Raw genomic sequence first — 22,149 nt, 5'->3', positions numbered from 1 at the left:
TTGGCGCCGACTAGTGTCTGTCTGTCGAAATCATCAGCTCTACAACATCGGTGCAGTTTGACAGGAGTCACAGTATGTTATCAATAATAACATTATTATTTTAATAATTATTAAAATAATTATAATGATGGGGTTTGTTTAACAATGGTTACTTTTGCCTTTTATTTTTGTGATTTGGATTTCAGTGGGAGGCTGTTTACTGGAATCTCTGTACAACAAGAATTGTGTGTGTGTGTGTGTGTGTGTGGGGGGGGGGGGGGGGGGGGGGATAAAATGGGGGGGAAATGATTAAATAAATAAAAAGTAAGTGGGTGAATTTCATATTTGTGCAAGCACCATCATTTTGTAGTTTTCAAAAAGGGAAAAAATTAAACAGTAGAGAAACATGAAAAAAATGGTAAAATCAAAGACATCAACGGTATATATATATAGTGGGGGCCTGCTTGGGGATCAGGAGGCCAAACCCCAGTATGAGGCCCCTGGGGACCAATTTTTAAAGGTCGAGAGTAAATACCCCTTTAGTTTTTGTTCCCTACTTTTTGTTTTCAATTATTAGAGAGACAGACAGACAGACATCAAGCCAGATTCGAAAACAATAATCAAGTAGTCACCTCCTAGAATAATTGAATGTGTTTAATGCTAATGTGTGTTGGAAAATAAAATAAAACCTCTTTGCATCACAACCAATAATCATTAAAGCAGGTTTTTATTCTTACAGCATCATGTAGTGACTTAATTTCATCTCAGAAAAACTTATGTATGAATTTATCCCTCCATGATTTGCCTTAGTATCTGTGAAGTAGGCAATATTTCCATTTCAACATTCTGCTAGATTCAAAGCAGATTTTGACAAACATCATACAATGACAAAACTGCTGATTCCTGGAAGGCACTCGTTAGTACAGTACAGTATTTCAATGTTCCAACACCACCAACTGTTGAAAGATGAAATGAAAATGCACGGCGAATATTCGTAACAAAACAACAATGAAATAGACTTAAAATGATTAGCCGTACATTTTGTCCTCTAGCTAGCAAACCAAACCCTAAAACCATCTAACAATAAAAAACTATGTTCTGATTGGCTCAGCGGATTACCCAATAGTGTGCTTCCCTTTTATCCTCAGACAGAAAGTGCAAAGTGTTTCTTATGAACTCAATAAAGATGTTGGCCAGTTCACATGGACAATACCCTGAGATTAAACTGAGACTTGAAAACAGAATAAAAACATAATTAGGAAACACGAGAATATCACAGGAATGATTTTTTTTTTCTTGGCGGTAAAGAGGTAAACGATTTCAAATCTTTTCCTGTGGAGAAAAACACACGGGGAAGTATTTGTTTTTATCTGTGAGGGAAGGAACACAATTAGAGTAGAATAGAGACCAGCGTAGAAATCACCATATTCTAATAAATTAAAATTTAGCTCATCTTCTTTCTCACTACCTCTGGATTATGTTCAGTGGCGTGCACAGACATTTTGAGGGGCAGGTGCTCAAGTAAATTATACTTTTTTTTGTTTACTTGGTCTGCTCTTTTTTCCCTCTACACCTATACCTCTTTGCCAAAAATAGCCGATCTACAAGCCCACAACGCCTCGCAGCGCTAACCCTAAACCCTAACCCTCAGAAAAGGGATGCTAGGTTTCGAGTGGTTATGGTGAGAAGAAAAATCATATCACATAAAGATTTGGCGGACCCCCTGTAGTAACTCTGAGGATCCCCTAGGGGTCCCGGACCCCCTGTTGAAGACCCCTGCTGTAAACTGGGCACACTTCAAAAAGGGCACTTCTGGTCAAGAGGGCAAAGGGCAGGTGCTCTAGCACCACCTAGAGTCTATCTGTGCACGTCCCTGATTATGTTGAGCATAAAACTCCCAATGTGGATAAATGGTAGATGGTAAATAGTGCATTTATATAGCACATTTATGCAATGTCCATTACATTCACGTTTTCACACACAGATGGCGGAGGAAGCCGTGCAAGGCACCGACCTGCTCATCGGGGTTCAGTGTCTTGCTCAAGGACACTTCGACACTAACTCTGGGGGGGACACTAACGTCCCGAGACACTGCGTCCCCTGCTAGACACATGATACTGTATTTCAAGATGAAATTCAAACCATATGGGTTTGTTTACATGTTGACGTTGCCGTTAGCCACTGGCATTTCTCTTCCACACTTTCCTGTACGTCTTACCCTGCAAGCACTTAAATCTCATATCTGGTGGGAATGTAAGCAGCAAACAGTCAAAGGTAAAAAACAATTTAGAGAAGTGGTCACACAACACCTTTAGGAGGAATGGTTATGGTAATACATATCCCAGCAAAAATATATTTGAATATCTGTTATAAAGAACAGTAGAATATTCACGAATCCTTAATTTAAAAAAAAGGTAGTGCAAGTGATATTAAAACAAAATGTTTTTTTGGGGGGGTGGGTAAAAAGTTTCATCTCTATATTCCAAGTAATCATTGCTATTCTGTGTTTGTTCAACATCATCTGTCTCTCCAGCACTTTTAACAAACGGGAAATACATTTTCAGGCAGGTTGCCAATTTCCTCCAATCAGGAGAGAGTACCCATTTATCAGCTTAAATTTGATAGTGTTCCAGTTCCAATTTGACTGTTTTCTTTGTGTCATCACTTCCAATTCAACGTATTTATCCTGTATGAGTTCTCTCTCCTGATTGGATAAAATTGATAACCCGACCGACCTGGAAAATCTATTTGATATTTACTAAAGAGCAAAAGAGACAGGAAGACCTCTGTTACTGAACACACATTATATAGCAATGATTACTATCAGAATATAGAGCTATTTAACATTTAGTTTAGCAAAACAATATCACTTACTGCACCTTTAGTATAAAAATAAATGAATTTAGAAGGCAACCACTAGGATAGTGGTTCTCAAAAGTGGGATCCAGGGACCCCCAGGGTTCCTCGGGTGGGTTCCAGGGGGTCCCCAGCAAAAGCAGTACAGTAGCACCACCACAATCATTTTAACCACTTTATCCATTTATATGTTGGCTATTCAGAAATAGCAGATCTACAAGCTCACAGCGCATCACTCCATGCCGTGCTGCGAGCTTGTACATCTGGTATTTTTGAAAATATTGGAAAGAATATCGAATAATTCTGATTTTTTTAACACAAATCTTCTCTTCTGGGGGGTCTCTGGCACAAAACCTTTTCAGATGGGGGGGGGGGATCCGTGGCAATTTGGGGGGTCCTTGGCACGAAAACCTTTGAGCACCACTGATCTAGGAGGTGGGAAAGTAGAGCTCTTTGGTCAACATGGAGACGATACACGGGATCTGCTTCTGCCCGTCGAATCCTGGCAGGTCGGAGTTGGATTGGAAGTCCACCGCTACCTTCCGGTTGACCCGGATCATGATCCGCATCAGCTCCAGCTCCTTGCTGTGGCGCTGGACCATCTCACACAGAGCCTGCATGAACCAGGAGCCCTGGGCACTGTTCCTCCACGAGTAGTATCCTGGAGAATGACACAACAGGTTGAGAACATTGTCGTCAGCTAACGCGCCGTGTTGCGCCACGTTGTGAGCTTGTAGATCTGCCATTTTTGTCTCCGCCAGAGGTGGAGAGTATGTTTTCGTCTCCGTCCTTCCGTGTGTCCGCCAAGCTAACATTGGTCAAGCTTCACGTGACACGTGACAATATGTTGAAAGGGTGTGCTTTGATTGGCTAGCGAGACGAAATAGAAACCTATAAATAGGTGTGTCACTTCAAAAAATCATTTATATTTTTTGAAGTGAGCTTCCATCAGCCAAGCTAACATTGGTCAAGTGACACGTGACAATATGTAATATAAATAGGTAAGACAGGATTAATCAGGAACAGTACTGGCGGAGACCTGTGCTCCGAGGAGCACATTTTCTAGTTGGCAAATGTTTTAAAAATCGTAAATCGCTAATTATTTCGGTCACAATAATCGTGACATGAAATTGTCGTATGGTCCCATCACTAATGCAGACATATCGTTGTCACTCGTTCATCATGTCTTTCGTTTCTTAGATTCGTCATTTAGACAGGTGCTAGGTTCATCGTTTACCTGGGTATCCTATGGTTTCAATGCACAGAATGTAATTTAGATAGCATGTTGTTTTTAGACAGATGCCATGTCCATGGTTAACCCGGGATCCTAGTTTCTTGGAGGCACTACACTGTGTTCTCTCTGCATTCCATTTATGTGATTATTTACGCCCAGAATGTCATGACTCACCTGGTGCAGTGGAGTAAGCATACAGGAAGTCTGCCTCCACAGGAATCCTGCATTCTTCTGACGGGACGCTCACACTGTCTGTCTGAATGGAACTGTCTGACTCAATGCCAGGGTCCAAGTCTGTGCCACGACACGCCTGGTAAACACAGGGGCACCATGGTTAAAAGTGAATTCTGTTTTGCTTTTTACCTCTTTTTCTCCCCAATTTGGTCGTTATGCCAATTGATTCCCCCACACACACACACACACACACACACACACACACACACACACACACACACACACACACACACACACACACACACACACACACACACACACACACACACACACACACACACACACACACACACACACACACACTTCTGTATTGACACTGCTGTTGTATCCTGACTCCTACCAGTGGACATGCCCACAGTGCAGTGGAGGAAAAAGTACTCAAATGTTTTACTTAAGTAAAAGTATCAATACTGCAATGTAAGTAAAAGTCCGGAATTCAAAATTTACTTGAGTAAAAGTACAAAAGTATTGGCATCAAAATGTACTTAAAGTACCAAAAGTAAAAGTACTCATAAATGCAGAATGTCCCATTTGCTATTTGAAAATAGCAGATCTACAAGCTCGTGTGTGTGTGTGTGTGTGTGTGTGTGTGCGCGTGCGTGCGTGCGTGCGTGCGCGTGCGTGCGACTGACCTGTATGAAGAAGAGTTTGGGTTTCCCCACCAGACTCTTACAGCGGTCTCCTCTGAACATTTGCGTCAGTGTTTTCAGCTCTACGTGGTCGTCTGTTCCATAGATCTTCCCGTCGTCTCCATGGCTCAACATCACGCACACGAACGACGCACGGCTACTGTGGTCCTCCTGGGATACTGCAGAGGAATAAAGGACAGGGAGAGACATTCTTTACATGTGTCCAGACTAGTGTTGATTTTGACAGCAAATTTTCTTTCAGTTTTAGTCATAGTCTTTTGAATCAAATTCTATTTAGTTTTAGTCATATTTTAGTCATCTAAAATCTTTTAGGCTAGTTTTAGACTTAATATCATAAGATTATAGCCGACTAAATCTACAGTTGATTTAGTCGACTATAATGTATGTTGGCGGTGCCTTGATAGCGTCTTACTGGCGGATTTTACACTTGGTTGCATGCTGAAAATAGCCGATACACAAGCTCTTGTCTTGATCTACAAGCGTTGTGAGCTTGTAGATCTGCTCTTTTCAGAGTGTAACGCCCGAGCGCAACCAAACATAAAATAACTTGTCTTTTAGTTCTACTGGATCTCTTCTCCACTAGTGCCTCCCTAACATTTTAGTCTAGTTTTTATTTGTTGACGAAATTGTCAATATATTTAGTCTCAGTTTTAGTCATCATAGCTTAGTTTTTATCAGTGAAAAAAGGTAGTCGACAAACATTTTTCGTCATAGTTTTAGTCGACGAAATCAACACTGGTGCAGACCTATTCTTTCCAGCTCTGGTTGAGACTGGTCTTGGGGGAGGCATTTTACTAGGGATTATTAGATTGTTCATTTTGACCGCTGTTGATTCCATGGAGGGGAGAGAACAGGTGGTGGAGGTGAACGGAACCCTGTCCTCGCCCCTCCCAGTGACCTGCGGCGTTCCTCAAGGAAGCATACTCGGGCCTTTACTGTTCCTAATATATGTGATATAACGACATGACATCAGCTTGTGACTGAAAATTGTTCTTGTTCGCCAGTCTGTTGAAGACAAGACCCATGGAAGAGCTGTGATATGTTAATATATGATGATATGATAATAAAGGGGCGCCCGCTGGCCTAGCGGTCCAGGTGCATACTGTACCACATATGCTGGTAATCCAGCTTGACAACGTGTCGCGGGTAACACGTAAAGGCAGAAAAAGCCCCCAAAAATAATGATGATGATAATAAACATACTGTTGTATAACAGGGTTTTCATCTGTTGTGTAGTCTGGTCGTTGGCCACTTTAGTCTCGTAGCCGAGCCCACGGAAGGTCTTCATGGCAGCGGCCGCATCAACATCTGTGCCGTTACGGACATTCATCCCTGCACACACACACACACACACACACACACACACACACACACACACACACACACACACACACACACACACACACACACACACACACACACACACACACACACACACACACACACACACACACACACACACACACACACACACACACACACACACACACACACACACACACAGCATAAAAGATTGTTCCATTATCCAAGTATACATAACTCAAAAACCGTGTGTTCATGGCATGGTTATTAGAGTTAACTACAACTAAACTAAAACTATGTGTGGGCGACAGTCTAGTTATCTGAAATAAAATTTTACAAAACAATTAAAATAACAATACAACAATTACAATATACACACGTAAATTGTCTTTAGTTTCGGTCTTTGTCAATTTGTCGACACGACAACTATGACAGGGCATTGGTGCATAATCTGTCACTGTCAGGCAGAAACCTTGAATCTCCATATTTCAACTTTTTATGGTTTTGTTTCCCGTAAATTGATGCCCTACTTCATACCTACAAGAGTGTAACTTGTTAAATCTTGAACTAACAACCAATTTTGAAACTAATTAAAAAACGAAACTAAAACCAAATATTTGAGTTTCATTTAGTTCACAGTACCCGTGTTCCTGTGGAAGTTCTTGTTGTTGATGATGATGCACACGCCCATGCTGGGGTAGTCCATGTTGTAGCGGTACTGGTCCGAGGAGGGTACGGCATCAGATTTAACCCCACCGTCTGTCGTGTTGCTACTGGCCTTGGGCGCCTCAGGTTCCCTGCATGGACGCACATTTTAAGTAAAAGGAACCGTTATGGTTACAGTCACAAAATCAGGGCATATGTCTTCATGATACAAAAAGTATATCACTCAGTACTCTATGGGTATAAGTTAGTGTCTCCGCCAGATGTGGTGGTGGCTACCAATTATAGAAGAGACAGCAAAGTACTTTGCCAGCCTTTTCGCCTCTTTTTTGAGCATCCCCTCTAACAACCAGTCTGTGGGTATAACGTCCTAGGCTGCCAAATATGAAAAGAAAATAGTCTAGCACCTATAGGCCAGCTCTGAGATGGTATGTGGAGGTGGTTGGTATTTAATGACCGTGGTCATAAAGGCTTCCTCTAGGCTAAGGTTAAAGGTGCAGGCTATCTCTAATAACACACACACACACACACACACACACACACACACACACACACACACACACACACACACACACACACACACACACACACACACACCTCAGTCAACCAGAGGAGCTAGTTTTCCCGACTGCCTAATAACAGTTATTGCGTATTCCCCCCACCCCCCAGGGGGTAAACAAACAAAAGCAGAACCTCAATGGGGCGTGTGCAAAAAAAGTAAGCATACAATGTCACGAAACCCTTTTGGAATGCAACAACAAACCAACAATGCAATCAGTCATGGTAACACCATGACTGATAGCAGGTCTAGGCCAGAGCCTTATATTAGAGCAGGGGTCTTCAACGTTTTCAGACCAAGGACCCCCTAGCTGAGAGAGAGATGAAGCAGGCCAGGGACCCCCTCCTCTATATTGTATAAAATTGTGTTTCAGATTCGACTTTTTTTGTTTACTTGGTCCGCTCTTTTTTTCCCCTCTACACCTATAACTCTTTGCCAAAAATAGCCGATCTACAAGCTCACAACGCCTCGCGCTGCAAGGCGTTGTGAGCTTGTAGATCTGCTATTTTTGGCTAAAGTTCTCCTCAGAAAAGGGATGCTATAGGGTTCAAGTGGTTACGGTAAAAATAAAACATATCACACAAAGATTTGGCGGACCCCCTGTAGTAACTCTGAGGACCCCCTGTTGAAGACCCCTATATTAGAGAGTTCTGCCACTGAGAGGGGCAGAAACAGCGTCGGTCACGTGGTAAACATGTAAACTGGAAATAGTGACAAACGCCCATAGACTCCAATGCATTGATTCCGTAAACTTCCAGGTTTAGGGCTTTGTCACTATTCTACCAATAGAAGGCTATATGTAGAAGACCTGGCCCGAAGAAGTGACGCAACTCTCCTGTAATGTCTCTGAACTGGGCCATTAACTGATACCTAGGTTTTGTGGTAGTGGTAGTGGACAATAATAATAATACTAGTTATTATTACCTCAACAAATAAGTGCGTCTGTTCAATTGACTGTGTTTCATCATGCTAAATTGCAGTTTGTTTGCGGGATTTAAAATCTAAAGTAGGTGAGCATTGCATTGTTGAAGGTTTCATAGAGTTGTACTTTAGTTTAGTAGGACTATGTAATCCGTTATTCAGTGATAACTAGAACCTGTTCTGAACTTGTTAAATCCAGAACTGACAAACCAATTTTGAAACTGAAACTAAATATGTTTTTAAACGAAACTGGAAGTAGCAAACCACCTCAGTGATAACCTTGGTGATATCCCCTCCACCCGGTGATATCACCCCCCACCCCCCCTCTCTCGCATTGTAATTCTAATTAGTAGGGTGTGGTTGTTAAGAGTCATTCAACTGATACCTGTCGCAGCTCCTTCTTAAGAATATTTATTTACTCTAGTAGAGTAAATATTCTAGCTACTCTAGCTACTCACTAGCTATTTACTGTAATAATAATGTGAGTGTGTGTGTGTGTGTGTGTGTGTGTGTGTGTGTGTGTGTGTGTGTGTGTGTGTGTGTGTGTGTGTGTGTGTGTGTGTGTGTGTGTGTGTGTGTGTGTGTGTGATTACTATACTTGTTAGGATTATGATTAGGTATTTAGATGGTTGGTGTTAGGGTTATAGAACTTTCCCTATTTTATACTTAGATGTCACACAAACTCAAAAATTGCTGATCTTCAAGCAAACAACGCGCCACAGCGTGACGCGTTGTGAGCTTGCAGATCTGCAATGTTTAATGCCGTCCTAAAATGTTGATGTCCTCACGAGTATAGCAATAGAAACGCGCGCGTGCGTGCGTGCGTGCGTGCGTGCGTGCGTGCGTGTGTGTGTACCTCTTCTTCTTTGAGAATCCAAAGGCGTCGATAGCATCTCCTCCACCATTGTTCCCAGTATCTGCATCACATTCGGACGACATGATGATCCTACAACTTTATGCAAATAAACTGTGGAGGAAATATATAAACATGGCGGTTAAAACAATGACAGGATGATGAGCCTTGAAGTATATAGACCAGGGGTCTTCAACAGGGGGTCCGGGACCCCTAGGGGGTCCTCAGAGTTACTAGAGGGGGTCCACCAAATCTTTGTGTGATAGGATTTTTTTTTTAACACATTTTTTTTACATTAACCACTTGAACCCTAGCATCCCTTTTCTGAAGAGAACTTTAGCCAAAAATAGCCGATCTACAAGCTCACAACGCCTCGCAGAGTGTGAGCTTGTAGATCGGCTATTTTTGACAAAGAGTTATAGGTGTGGAGGGGGAAAAAGAGCAGCAAAAGTTTTATCTGAAACACAATTTTATACAATATAGATGGGTCCCTGCTTCATCTCTCTCTCAGCTAGGGGGTCCTTGGCCTGAAAACGTTAAAGACCCCTGATGATATATACAGAAAATACATTTGTGGACTAAAGCACTCAACCCCAGTATTTGAGTCACACTAGTACAGACACTCATCCTGGTCAAATATTACTCCACTACAAGTGAAAGTTGCTCCGTCACATTTTTCTCCTGGAGTGCTTCATGCTTTAAAAAAATACTTAAGCAATCAATCGAAAGCACACGGCACGCTTTTAACACATTATCTGCCAGAGTTTATTCATAATGTACTCACCCACTGCCAGCATTTTTTATCATTTTTTATAGAAAAAATGTGAATTACTTGTCCGTTTATTTTTAGCGGCGCTAAAACGTTTCATTTTTTTCAATATCAATGCATTGAAGCATTTTACAGAAATGTTCAAAACTAGTGAAAATGGCAGATCTACCGTACAAGCTTATCAATCTCTGGATCTAAAATGATGAGCAGTCATGCATTCCCAAGTGTGTTCCAAGGAAATTGATTCAAGTTCCTACATGAAAGAGCAGCATGCAGACAGTAATGTTGTGTCACTCTGCATTTCAGTGTCAGTGAGTGAGTCCACAGACACACATTAAATGTTGCAGCATGACATTTTTGCTGTAAATTATAAACAACATATTTTATCCCTCAACACTGAGTGGTAAATTACAATAAAAGTTCCAAGTTCAAATGAACCCAGCTGCTGAACTAACACTTTGAAGTTAGTCAGCTCAACTGAAAGTGAAACTGAGATCCTTTCAACATACTGTATGTTGCAGTATGTATATGTAATGTGCCATACTGTTTCATCATAGTTTACTGTGTTAGGCCAAGATCTAGCCCTAGAATGGCTGTGATATATTACACTACAAATGTATATATATATATATATATATATATATATATATATATATATATATATATATATATATATATATATATATATATATCTAACTATATAAATGGCGAGCAACTTCCGCACCCTCGGTGGTGACACCCCACAGCTCTGTTATCGGATAAACAACGCACCGCCAGACCACATGTCGCCTACTGACTCGCCACGGCGGCCGCACTGAATTTACGCCTCGCGTAGGGGACATCTCACTGTTCACTACACCTTTTCCACCGCGCAACATAATTAATTCTACTCACCAAATGTCGGACAAAACGGAAGGGGAGGCAGCTTCGTACCGTTTACCGTGCGCACGACCTCATCACCACAACACCAGGCAGCCGCTGCGGGGGTTTTTCCCTTTTTTTCCAAACTTTTTTTTTGGTCACCATTTTCTCCAGGCACCATTTCTGGTGTAACGTCGGGTGTTTCTTTTCACCAGCCAATCACCTTTCACGTTGCCACGTCCGTTGCCACGTCGCGCTGACGTACGCTAAACAAGCGCTGCCGTGCGCACAATGCAAACGAGCCCAAAGGCGCGCAAAAATAAGCCGACCATTGCTTACACACAAAGTCAGACCTGGCAACGCAGCCTACGCCAATCATGTGTGAGAGATCTACAAGCTATGGGCCAGAGACGCCACCGTATCTTAGCAACAACTACAGCGCTCACTCTCATTGGTCGTGTCACGCTAAGAGCAGTCTCCAGACAATGGCATCGCAGACAGCTTGCTGTTACTGCTGTAGCCATCACAGGCAGTTGCAGCACGACGGACAGGGCGCTGTGATAGCTGCCATGTCGCTAACGCTAACGTGGTTGTCATGCCTGCAGCGGCTGTGCAATGACTTTGTCAACAATGCACGTTCGTGTGCTGAATGTCTATATTGCTGCTCAGTTCGTCCATTGTAGATGGTGTATGTTTGTGTGTGTCTTCTGGAGAACTATGTAGCCCCCCCCCCCCCCCAAATACACGTACTCACAACAACACCAGGCGGCCGCCATCTTGCAGAAAGGGCTGCCATTCGCCAGCTTTCAGAAAAACAAGCAACCACCTTCATAATTTTTTTTTTTTTTTTTTTTTTTTCCTTTTGGAAATTTTCATCCCACGATTTCCGCGCGGACCACCAGGGGGTCCGCGGACCCCCTGGTGGTCCGCGAAACATACAAAATATAATTTCTTCTACTTATTTTTCATCATTTTGTAACTTTTACATTACACTTTCTTACAAATTTTTTTTTTCCTCCCTTTTTGCAAATGTTACTTAGACAATTTGTCTACCCCCATATACACACGCCCACGCGGGCCCCGTGCGCGTACATGCCTCTAACAGCCATAATCCCCATCTATACTGCCCACTCTGTGCTGCAGCTACACGGATACAGACACAGGGACACTGAGGGACCAACAAAGCAAAGCCCCGTGCGCGGCTGGGGTTGAGGGGGGCGTAGCCCCCCGAAACTCTAGTATATATATATATATATATATATATATATATGTATGTGATATCAAAGCCATTCTAGGGCTAGCCAAGATCCACATGGACTTTTACATTCATTACATGACAAACTAGGACAGGCCTACAACTGTAATATCCACATTTTTCAGTATATTTATTGTGCACAATACAATGCATACAAGAGGAGCAGCCACAATTATACACTGCCATTATGTTTTGTATGAATTGTTCAGTAAACGTGTTCTTTTGTCATCTTTTTAAACAAGCCACCACTCCACTACAATCAATGGCCATTTCATTTTAAGTTCAGTAGGAGATACAAAGTCTCCATGTCAGTCAGCCCCATTACGAACCTCTCCCTCCGCTATACAGCTTTGAGATGAGGTTCCACTGCACCGGCTACCGGAATCGGGAGAACAGCGGCAAAGGGTCCATAGATTACCCTTTTTCTCCACATCGTATCTAAAAACTAAAGATAGTCCCCATACCCTACAGATGTCTGAGGATTTTGCGGAACCCTAACTTTTTATTGCGGGTCGAAACAACCGCTTAAATCGCTTATTTAGTCAGCCCGTGGCCATGTTTTCCCATTGTAGCTGAACCGGGAGCAGTACTGGCACCTGACGTAGGGGGTTCTTCCGGGTTGAATGGGAAACATGGCCACAGGCTGACTAAATAAGCGATTTAGACGGGTTTTTTTGCCCCGTTCTAAAAAGTTAGGGTTCCGCAAAATCCTGAAACATCTGTAGGATCAGGGGACTCTCGTTGGTTTTTGGATACGATGTGGCGAAAAGGGTAATCCACGGACCCTTTGCAGGCGCTCTACCGATTCCGGAAGACATCCTAGCGGAACCTCATCTCGGAGCTGTATAGCGGAGTGAGAGGGTCTAGTTGTGGGCTAGTTCGTTAGTAGTTGCGCCCCGGACCCCGGTGTGGGTGGGTGTCGCGCACCGAAAAGAGCAGATCTACAAGCCCTCAATGTGAGCTTGTAGATCTGCACTCTTCGTTTAAGGCATAAAGTTGAAGTTCTCCTGTTCTTAGAACTAGGCCATTACAAACACTAACAATCACATGCAGCCATGGTAACTTTCATCCACACAGTAAAGAAAAAACTAAAATGTAAATTACTGTCATGCAAATTGCATTTTCTAGACATTTAAGAATTGAAGAACATTTAACTTAAGGAAACCAACCTACTTTGTTGTTGACTTGGTCACTGTCTGGTACAGCAGAGATAACCTTCCCTTCTGGAGTCTGCACTACTTATAAGGAAATGCTCTGGCTGCATACTATAGGGTATAGATCCCATAGGCCGGAGGGACGCCCTGCGCTATGATTGGCCAGTTGTTGGCATACCTAGCAACCTAGTCGTTATGGAAACGGAGGGGAAGGGGGGGGCGCGGTTAAACCTGTTGCAACCTGTGAAACCTGTGTGTACTTTGGACAGGGGGTGGGGTGATACCACAAGATAAAAAATACTCTATTACAAGTAAAAGGCCTATATTCACTGTTGTGCTTGAATAAAAAGTGCAAAAGTACTGGCATTACAGTACCAAAGTAGTCTAAATTAAGTTTTTCTAAAATAGCAGAAGTATGAAATAGGACTTAAGTGGGTAATGTAATATTTTGTATTGATAATTAAATCTGCAAAGTAAGAATGAGAATTGTCTATTAATGAGAAGAACACAGGTTTGATAATACAACATTAAGAACACAGGTATGAACCAATAATTGTTGTAGTTGTATAGTTTCTCTCCTGAGTTTTTATTCGTTTTATTCGTTTATTTATGTCTTTTTATTTTTATTTTTCAGTTAGTTTACTTTCAGTTAGATGAACGTGTGGGTTGGCTAGTTTCACACTGACAAAGGCTGGATTCTTGTAAAGACATGGAGAAGTAAAATAAACTAACCCACTCTTGTCACCTTGAGTGCGACCTCTCACTTATTTTGATTATTTATAAAAGGTTTAGTTTTAGTTTTGGTTTTACATAATAGCCTCATTTTTATGTATTTTTAGAAGAAATAAATAAACATTTGCCTATAATGTCATGACAGGGATTGATTATCTTTATCTTTTCTATCTTTTATTATTATTATTATTATCAATTCAATTCATTAGTTCAATTAACTGTTGCACCCCTAGATTGTACACTAAATATTGAATTGTGGTTTTGTCGCTCTGTCATGGTGTCAGCCAGTGGTGTAAAGTAAACTAAGTACATTTACTAGGCTTACTAGTCTAGTCCAGGGGTCTTCAACAGGGGGTCCGGGACCCCTAGGGGGTCCTCAGAGTTACTACAGGGGGTCCGCCAAATCTTTGTGTGATATGATTTTTCTTTTTTTACCTTTACCACTTGAACCCTAGCATCCCTTTTTCTGAGGAGAACTTTAGCCAAAAATAGCCGAGCTTGTAGATCTGCTATTTTTTGGCAAAGAGGTGTTTGGTGTAGAGGGAAAAAAGAGCAGACCAAGTAAACAAAAAAAGTGAAATCTGAAACACAATTTTTATACAATATAGAGGGGGTCCCTGCTTCATCTCTCTCTCTCAGCTAGGGGGTCCTTGGCCTGAAAACGTTGAAGACCCCTGGTCTAGTCAGTAAAGAATACCTTGAGGATTCTTACAGGGGCCCTCATCCAAGGTCATTTCGACTGTGCATGCTCCTCATGGTACCACAACACCACTAAGGCCTTAAAACAAGGCTCCAGACATCCCAAAACAAACTGGTGAGGCTACTTCTTGGCCTTAAGCTAACCCCTGCTCATTTTGCTACGGTCAGATGGCTCAGGGTTAAGGACAGAGTACGAGTACAAGGGGTACAATGAGTCGCTAATATGCGACGCATTGTGAGCTTGTAGATCTGCTATTTTCAAAAGATTTATATACATTTGAAAACTTGAAATGGGACATTCTGGACATTGAGTACTTTTACTATTGGTACTTTAAGTACATTTTGATACCAATACTTTTTTTTACTTTTACTCAAGTCAATTTTGAATTCCGGACTTTCACTTGTAACAGAGTATTTCTACATTGCAGTATTGATACATTTACTTTGTAAAACATGTGAGTACTTTTTCCACCACTGGTGTTAGCCTTGCTGACAAGGAAATGTTTGTTTTTCTGTTAAAAACCACAACCAAAACCTGTCTTTAAATGCATCCCCATAACAGGACTGTTTCTCTTGAGGTGTGTCTATGACAGTGGTTCTCAACCTGTTCAGGCCACGATACCCCAAAATGATCATATTTGAACTGGGGACGCCCCACCCTGACAAGCACTTGGATTGATTTGTAGAGTCAAACCTTTTTGCTTGACTAAATAAATATTGTGAAAATAGCGTTGCAAGGCGTTGTGAGCTTGTAGATCGGCTATTTTCAAAAATGTTTACCAGTTTTTATAGTATAGTTTGTTGATTACTTTTGATGCAGTAATAGTCTCTTTTCTTTTCTTTCTTTCTTTCTTTTTCCAGGTATTAAAAAGGTCTTAAAAGTCCTTAAATTGTCACTTCACTGTCATCTGGGGACCCCCCCCCCCAAAATCATGTGGGGACCCCCCTGGGGATCCAGACCCACAGGTTGAGAACCACTGGTCTATGACACTCAAAGAGGCAGTGCTCTCTCATACCTGTCTAACTACTTCTCCAAAGTAAGCGATACCCACAGCCACAGCACGGGAGGGAGCGACCATGATCTGGAAACACCCAAATATAGAACAAATATGAGAACATTATCATTCTAACAGTGGTGGAAAAAGTACTCAAATGTTTTACTTACTAATGAACACAATAATTACATGTCATCAACAACTAGCAGTGGTGGGAAATGTAGGCCTACTCAAATTCTTGACTCAAGTAAAAGTATCAATACTGCAATATAGAAATACTCCGTCACAAGTAAAAGTCCAGAATTAAAAATTTACTTGAGTAAAAGTACAAACGTGTTGGCATCAAAATGTACTTTAAGTACCAAAAGTAAAAGTACAAAAATGTTTGAAAATAGCAGATCTACAAGCTCACAACGCGTCGCGATGCGACGCGTTGTGAGCTTGTAGATCGCTATTTTCAAATAGCCTAGGTATAAAATAGGGCTAAAGTGGTTAATGTATGTTTTATAATAATATTTTAATAATAATTTATATCTGAAAAGTAGCTAGTAACTAAAGTTTTCAAATAATTGTAGTGGAGTAAAAGTACAATATTTGCCTCTGAGATGTAGTGGAGTAGAAGTAAAAGTATTGGAAATTGGAAATACTCAAGTAAAGTACAAATACCTCAAAACTGTACTTAATTACAGCACTTAAGTAAATGTACTTAGTTATTTTCCACCACTGACAAATAGTCTATTTGTTGATGACATGTAATTATTGTGTTCATTTTTATGTTGATGAATTGAATACACAGGACCACAATGGAAACATTGGATAACACACAAAAAAAGAAGTTTATAGCCTTAATGTCTGACTGTACCACGTGATGTTTACATTTCTGACTAATTAAGTAGTCCATAGACGGGTTTCCGAGCGACGTCATCACAGAGCAGAATGCGCAATCTGCGCATGCCTGGGGGTGGAAGGCGCGTTCGAAAATACAGCCCTGAGCGGCAGTGAGCGCACTGGCCAATACAAACTAATAGGCGAGTGTGCTCCGGTGCGTAATTTCCAAACGCACCCATAGGCTTCCCCCCGCAGCTGCGCGGTCATATTCCTCTCAATGTTTACTAACAGGAAACCTGTCTATGGATACAAATGCAAAGCAACAACATGCCACCAGGTGGCGCCAGGTGACCGTGTTCAGCAGCTGTGAGGCGTTTGAAATCCTTCCTCGGGTCATAATGTTGTCATAATGAATGGCTCTATTCACACCCTGTGTTTATGCTGCTCTGGCTTTTCCAGAGGCAGTCAGTCCAATTCACTAGAATCACATTCCACCAAATAAAAAGACTGTAGGGTTGAGCCGAATGATATGTAAAGATCATTTAACGGTATGCCCGAAATAACAATTACAGCCCGGAATATTTATACAATTCTGATTGTACTGTACTTAAGTACAATTTTGAGGTATTTGTACTTTACTCCACTACATCTCAGAGGCAAATATTGTACTTTTACTCCACTACAATTATTTGAAAACTTTAGTTACTAGTTACTTTTCAGAGATAAATGATGATATTATGATACATACATTAACCACTTAAGCCCTGTTTTATACATAGGCTATTTGAAAATAGCCGATCTACAAGCTCACAATGCGACGCCTTGTGAGCTTGTAGATCGGCTATTTTCAAACATTTTAGTACTTTTACTTTTGGTACTTTAAGCACATTTTGATGCCAATACTTTTGCACTTTTACTCAAGTAGATTTTGAATTCCGGACATCTACTTGTAACAAAGTACTTCTACAATGCAATATTGATACTTTTACTTAAGTAAAAGATTTGATCACTTTTTCCACCACTGCTAAAATCACATTCCACCAATAAACTGTAAGGTTGAGCTGAATGATATATAGGCCTAAAGAGTATTTAACGGTATTCCCGAAATAGCAATTACAGGCCGAAATTCAATACAACTATGATCCTAAAATGCCTAAAATGCAGGTCAGGATACCAATAAAATTGGTATCCTGACCTGAAAATGCATTTTCTGTTTAATAAAGAGCTGGAGAGACATGGAGACTCCTGTTACTGAACAAACACTCTATAGCAATGGGTACTATCATAATATAGAGCTATGTAACAATTATTTTAATCAAAGAAAATCACTTACCCTACCTTTAACAAAATATTCAATCAATCAGTATATTAGGTACTGGGGTTGAGCACTGGGGGTGAGCCTTTGGGTGCACTGGGGGGGTGAGTTCTCTGTCCGCCACAGTTTACACAGCCACGAGTCTCAGAAAGATAAAATAATAATATTTTCTGTTCTTGTGCAAACTCGGCCAACCAAAGAGAAGCCAGCCAAAGCGTACAGCCGTTCCCTCTGCACCCTCTCATCACTTCAGCAAAAAGCTCACAAAACTGAAATTTAAAAAAAGTATCAAAAGTTTATTCTCCTTCCAAAGCCGTTCTTTCTTTTGGCTCGGATTCCAATTTTAAACATTTAAACCCCCTATCGCGGGGAAAGCTTTCGTAGTACTGAGGGTTAAAGTGGTTCAATTGATATGTTTCAGAAGTTACACGTTTTATTTTATTTTTTGGTTTACAAACTTCCTTTAGTGCACATTACAATTCTTGTAGTGTTTAGCAGTGGTGTAAAGTAACTAAGTACATTTACTCAAGTACTGTTCCTAAGTACAATGTTGAGGTATTTTTCTTTACTGGAGTATTTCCAATTTTCAGTACTTTTACTTCTACTCCATTACACTCCATTCCATACATACATTACGCACTTCAGCCCTGTATACATTTCGGCCATTTGAAAATAGAAAATCTACAAGCTCACAATGCGTTGCGACGCATTGTGAGCTTGTAGATCTTCTATTTTCAAAATATTTTTTTCTTAAAAAATGGTGAAACGGGACATTCTGCATAGTAAGTACTTTTACTTTTGGTACTTTAAGTGCAATTTCATACCAATACGTTTCACTCAAGTCAATTTTGAATTCCAGACTTTTTACTTATATAGGAGTATATTTCTGTATTGATACTTTTACTTAAGTAAAGAAATTGAGTAGTTTTACCTCCACTAGTGTTTAGTTAATCATGTCCCAGAAGGGGACACAAAGGGAAGAACTGAAGTGTGTGTGTGTGTGTGTGTGTGTGTGTGTGTGTGTGTGTGTGTGTGTGTGTGTGTGTGTGTGTGTGTGCGCGCGTGCGCGTGCGCGTGCGCGTGCGCGTGTGTGCGTGTGCGTGTGCGTGTGAGAGGAAGAGAGCGTTCCACCTTCACACAACAATGGCGTTTGTGTTTATTTGCTCTAAAAACACTGTCCACTTGTTTCCTGGGGAGATTTTTACATGGAAATAGTTTGAGCAAACAGTCAAAGAGGCCAGGCCATGCAGCCAAAACAGACAGACGGTAGTAAAGTTTGTTTTTATTACAAAAATATCATTGTACACATTGTCAGCACACTGACACACACCACCGGGAGATGTCAGATGTCTGTACATACACACACACACACACACACACACACGCAGAGTTTGCTCAGGCTGAAGGCTCGTTTATACTTCGTCGTATGCGAGCGTATCGTCAGCGAACGTGTGTTTCCCCTCCAGGCTCAGTAGCTCAGGAGCCTCTTTCGCTCTACATCAGGAGCCAGTTGCACCACCTCACACTAAGTCACACCTAGTTATAGCTTAAATGGCTTTAAAAAAAAACATTTAGACCAGGAAAGTATCTGTGTCATCTTTTGATTTATTTGGCTATTCAAAAATAGCAGATACACAAGCTCATAGCGCGGCACCGAGTGCCGCGCTATGAGCTTGTAGATCTGCTATTTTTAGAAAAATCGTGAAAATGTGTGCAAATCTTTAAATATATATTCATTTATTTAACATTATTATAACATTTTGTAACATATTTTGGTTCCAGGGACCCCCAGAAGCAAAGATTTGAGTTATATATATATTCAAAGATGTGCACACATTTTCACGATTTTTCAAAAAATAGCAGATCTGCTATTTTTTAATAGCCAAATAAATCTAAAATGACACAGATGCGTCCCCGGATTGAATGGGTTAAGCTATAACTAGGCTAAGTTGGTCATATACTAAAACAGCCCGAATACCCAATCTCAGGACTGGCCTCACAGTGGCTTGCCTCGTTAATCACTAAACTCCCAACCCGCACCTCCCGGATTCGATTCCCGTTGAAGCCACTACTTTTTCCAACAACCGCGGACTACCTTTTTTTCGCCGCTGAAGTATAGTTTTGGACCGCGACGGAGGGGCGCAGTCTCAAGCAAACTTGAGCCACGAGGAGAGCACCACCCAGCAAGCTAAATCGCGCGAGTTGCCGCGCTGAACGTTTGCGAAGTTCGCTTGAGCCTACTCAGCCCAGAGTCCGAGTTATGTACCAATAGGCACAGAGGCCCCCCCCTAGGCAATGCCAGCGCCGAGCATTATTTTACACCACAGAGTACTGCATGACTAGGGACAGGGGGCGTGTCTACATAGACTGGAGGGGAAACACACGTTCGCGTATCGTCACTGTCAGGTGTAAACCTCAAATGTCCAAAACTGTTACTTCTCAGGAAATGGAAAAAAAGAACCGGTGTTCCAATGGGGTCCAATGTAGTTATTATTTAGTCAGTCAACAAGATCTTGTTAATTTCATTGGGGGTTCGTCCGGGAATCAAATAGGGTTCGTCCTTGGAATCAAATAGGGTTTGATTCCAAGTGGTTGCATTGGGGGCTCGTCCGGGATCGGGTTTCCAACCCGAAAGCAGCCGTTTAGCCCAGCCTGAAGTCCACAAGGTCAACGTATCCCTTGGCCCAGGGGTGAGTGCCCTTTTGGATGAGCGGTAGATGTTTGGGTTCGAATCTGAGGGGGTTGCACTTGCCTGTGCTTTATGATGACGGTGCAGCAGCCAGCGATGGGAGTTGGAGAGAGGCTTAAAGAGATCGAGTGTGTGCATGTTTGCGCATGTGTGTGCGTGTGTGTGTGTGTGTGTGTGTGTGTGTGTGTGTGTGTGTGTGTGTGTGTGTGTGTGTGTGTGTGTGTGTGTGTGTGTGTGTGTGTGTGTGTGTGTGTGTGTGTGTGTGCGCGCGTGTGTGCGCGCGCGTGCGCACGTGTGTGTGCGTGCGTGCATGCGTGCGTGAGTGTGTTACGGGTGCAACAGTTAATTGAAATAATCAATTTTATTGATTAGAGTTTATTTTTTTCGTGAGCTAATAGATCTGCAATTGTCGCTATTTCTGTGCGACACTCGTAAGCAACGAAGTACTGAACAGGGCTTAAGTGGTTAATCAGACCAATCAATTTAGTTGACTATAAAAACTCTATCAGAAATGTTTGAATTTACTAGATGATTAATCGATAGAACGTAATCGATAGAATAATCGCTAAGAAAAGAATTGATAGTTGCAAGTGCAACCCTAGTGTGTGTGTGTGTGTGTGTGTGTGTGTGTGTGTGTGTGTGTGTGTGTGTGTGTGTGTGTGTGTGTGTGCGTGCATGTTTCTGCACGTGCGCATGATGTGCGTGCGTGCGTGCGCACTCACATGCGGACCTTTAGTACTGGTAGTGGAAATGCTGATGCTGGTGCACTTTGCCCTCTACAAAGTGTGCGTGGGAGTGCGTGTGGGTGTGCGTGTGCATGTCCTGCGGGGGGGAGGAGTGTGTGTGGGTGGTGTGCGCGTGGTGGAGGTCAGTGTAAACCTTGGACGTCCCCGGGTACATCCTCGGCCCGCTGGTCCCCGCCAGCCCCAGGCTGCGGGGGGGAGAAGGGTAGTCGGGGCCCTGCAGGGCGGCCCCGGAAGACGCGTTGATCCTGGTGTCCTCCTTGTCCGCGGCGGGGTGGGGGTGGGGGTGGGGGTGGGGGTGCCGGTGCTGGCGTTCACAGCGGGCCAGACCTCGGCCACTCTGAGCAGGGGGGAGGAGATTAGGAGGCGTCAGATCCACAAAGGACAGAGACCCATAGAGCACCGAAGTCCTGACGTCACTGCCAGTAGAGGGCGCATTCCGTAGGTTCATGGCTTTACTTTTTGTATTGATATCCTCATTGGGGAATCTTAGATCGCTTCATATAAGAACTGTGTTCCAAAAATAAACACACCACCCTTATTTAATCATATGGATATGAAGCAGTGGCGTACCCACCATAGCGGCAAGGCAGGCGGCCGCCTGCCCAACTAAAATCTCGCCACCCCTAGAAAATAAAGTAAAAGACTGACAGACAGCGGCCGTCATTCACGCGGGCAGGCAGCCAATCACTACCGTATCCATTCAGCAGAGCGACCCTCGCCTATAGTGATGCAAATCATGTATGCCATTGTCTTCATGGGGTACTAGGAGTGCCAGGAGTGGGGGTCTGGGCCATCACCTATACTCACCTGGCATAAAAAGTACACGCAGAAGTACAATGACAACCTCTCGCCTAG

The 22,149-nt window shown here is 42.3% G+C and overlaps 2 protein-coding genes across 4 annotated transcripts in view; both read right to left on the bottom strand.

Moving 5' to 3' along the window:
- Positions 1–3,233: 3,233 nt before the first annotated feature.
- LOC311065333 (caspase-3-like) lies at positions 3,234–13,372 on the bottom strand. Of its 2 annotated transcripts, none has more exons than XM_084085607.1 (7): positions 13,310–13,372; positions 9,255–9,365; positions 6,898–7,052; positions 6,157–6,285; positions 4,936–5,111; positions 4,244–4,379; positions 3,234–3,496 (listed from the first exon to the last, which is right to left on the bottom strand). In XM_084085607.1, exons 2-7 carry the CDS (start codon positions 9,335–9,337, stop codon positions 3,264–3,266), a joined length of 912 nt encoding a protein of 303 aa, XP_083941733.1. In that variant the 5' UTR covers positions 9,338–9,365; positions 13,310–13,372; the 3' UTR covers positions 3,234–3,263. The 2 variants fall into 2 exon arrangements, with proteins under 2 accessions (XP_083941733.1, XP_083941734.1); XM_084085608.1 differs by having other exon boundaries at positions 13,306–13,346.
- Positions 13,373–19,085: 5,713 nt separating this feature from the next.
- Positions 19,086–22,149, bottom strand: part of LOC311033779 (fibroblast growth factor receptor-like 1) — a 55,533-nt gene continuing 52,469 nt past the window's right edge. For both annotated transcript variants that reach the window (XM_084041431.1, XM_084041430.1), the window contains one exon: positions 19,086–21,631. In XM_084041431.1, coding sequence (XP_083897557.1) covers positions 21,281–21,631 — 351 coding nt within the window. In that variant the 3' untranslated portion in view covers positions 19,086–21,280. The remainder of the gene's footprint in view (positions 21,632–22,149) is intronic.

The sequence above is a fragment of the Gymnoscopelus microlampas genome (genome assembly GCF_963454915.1).
Source record: "Gymnoscopelus microlampas genome assembly, chromosome: 18".
NCBI lineage: Eukaryota > Metazoa > Chordata > Actinopteri > Myctophiformes > Myctophidae > Gymnoscopelus > Gymnoscopelus microlampas.
Note: the sequence above shows the minus strand (reverse complement) of the source record. Positions and strands in the feature narration are given on the sequence as shown.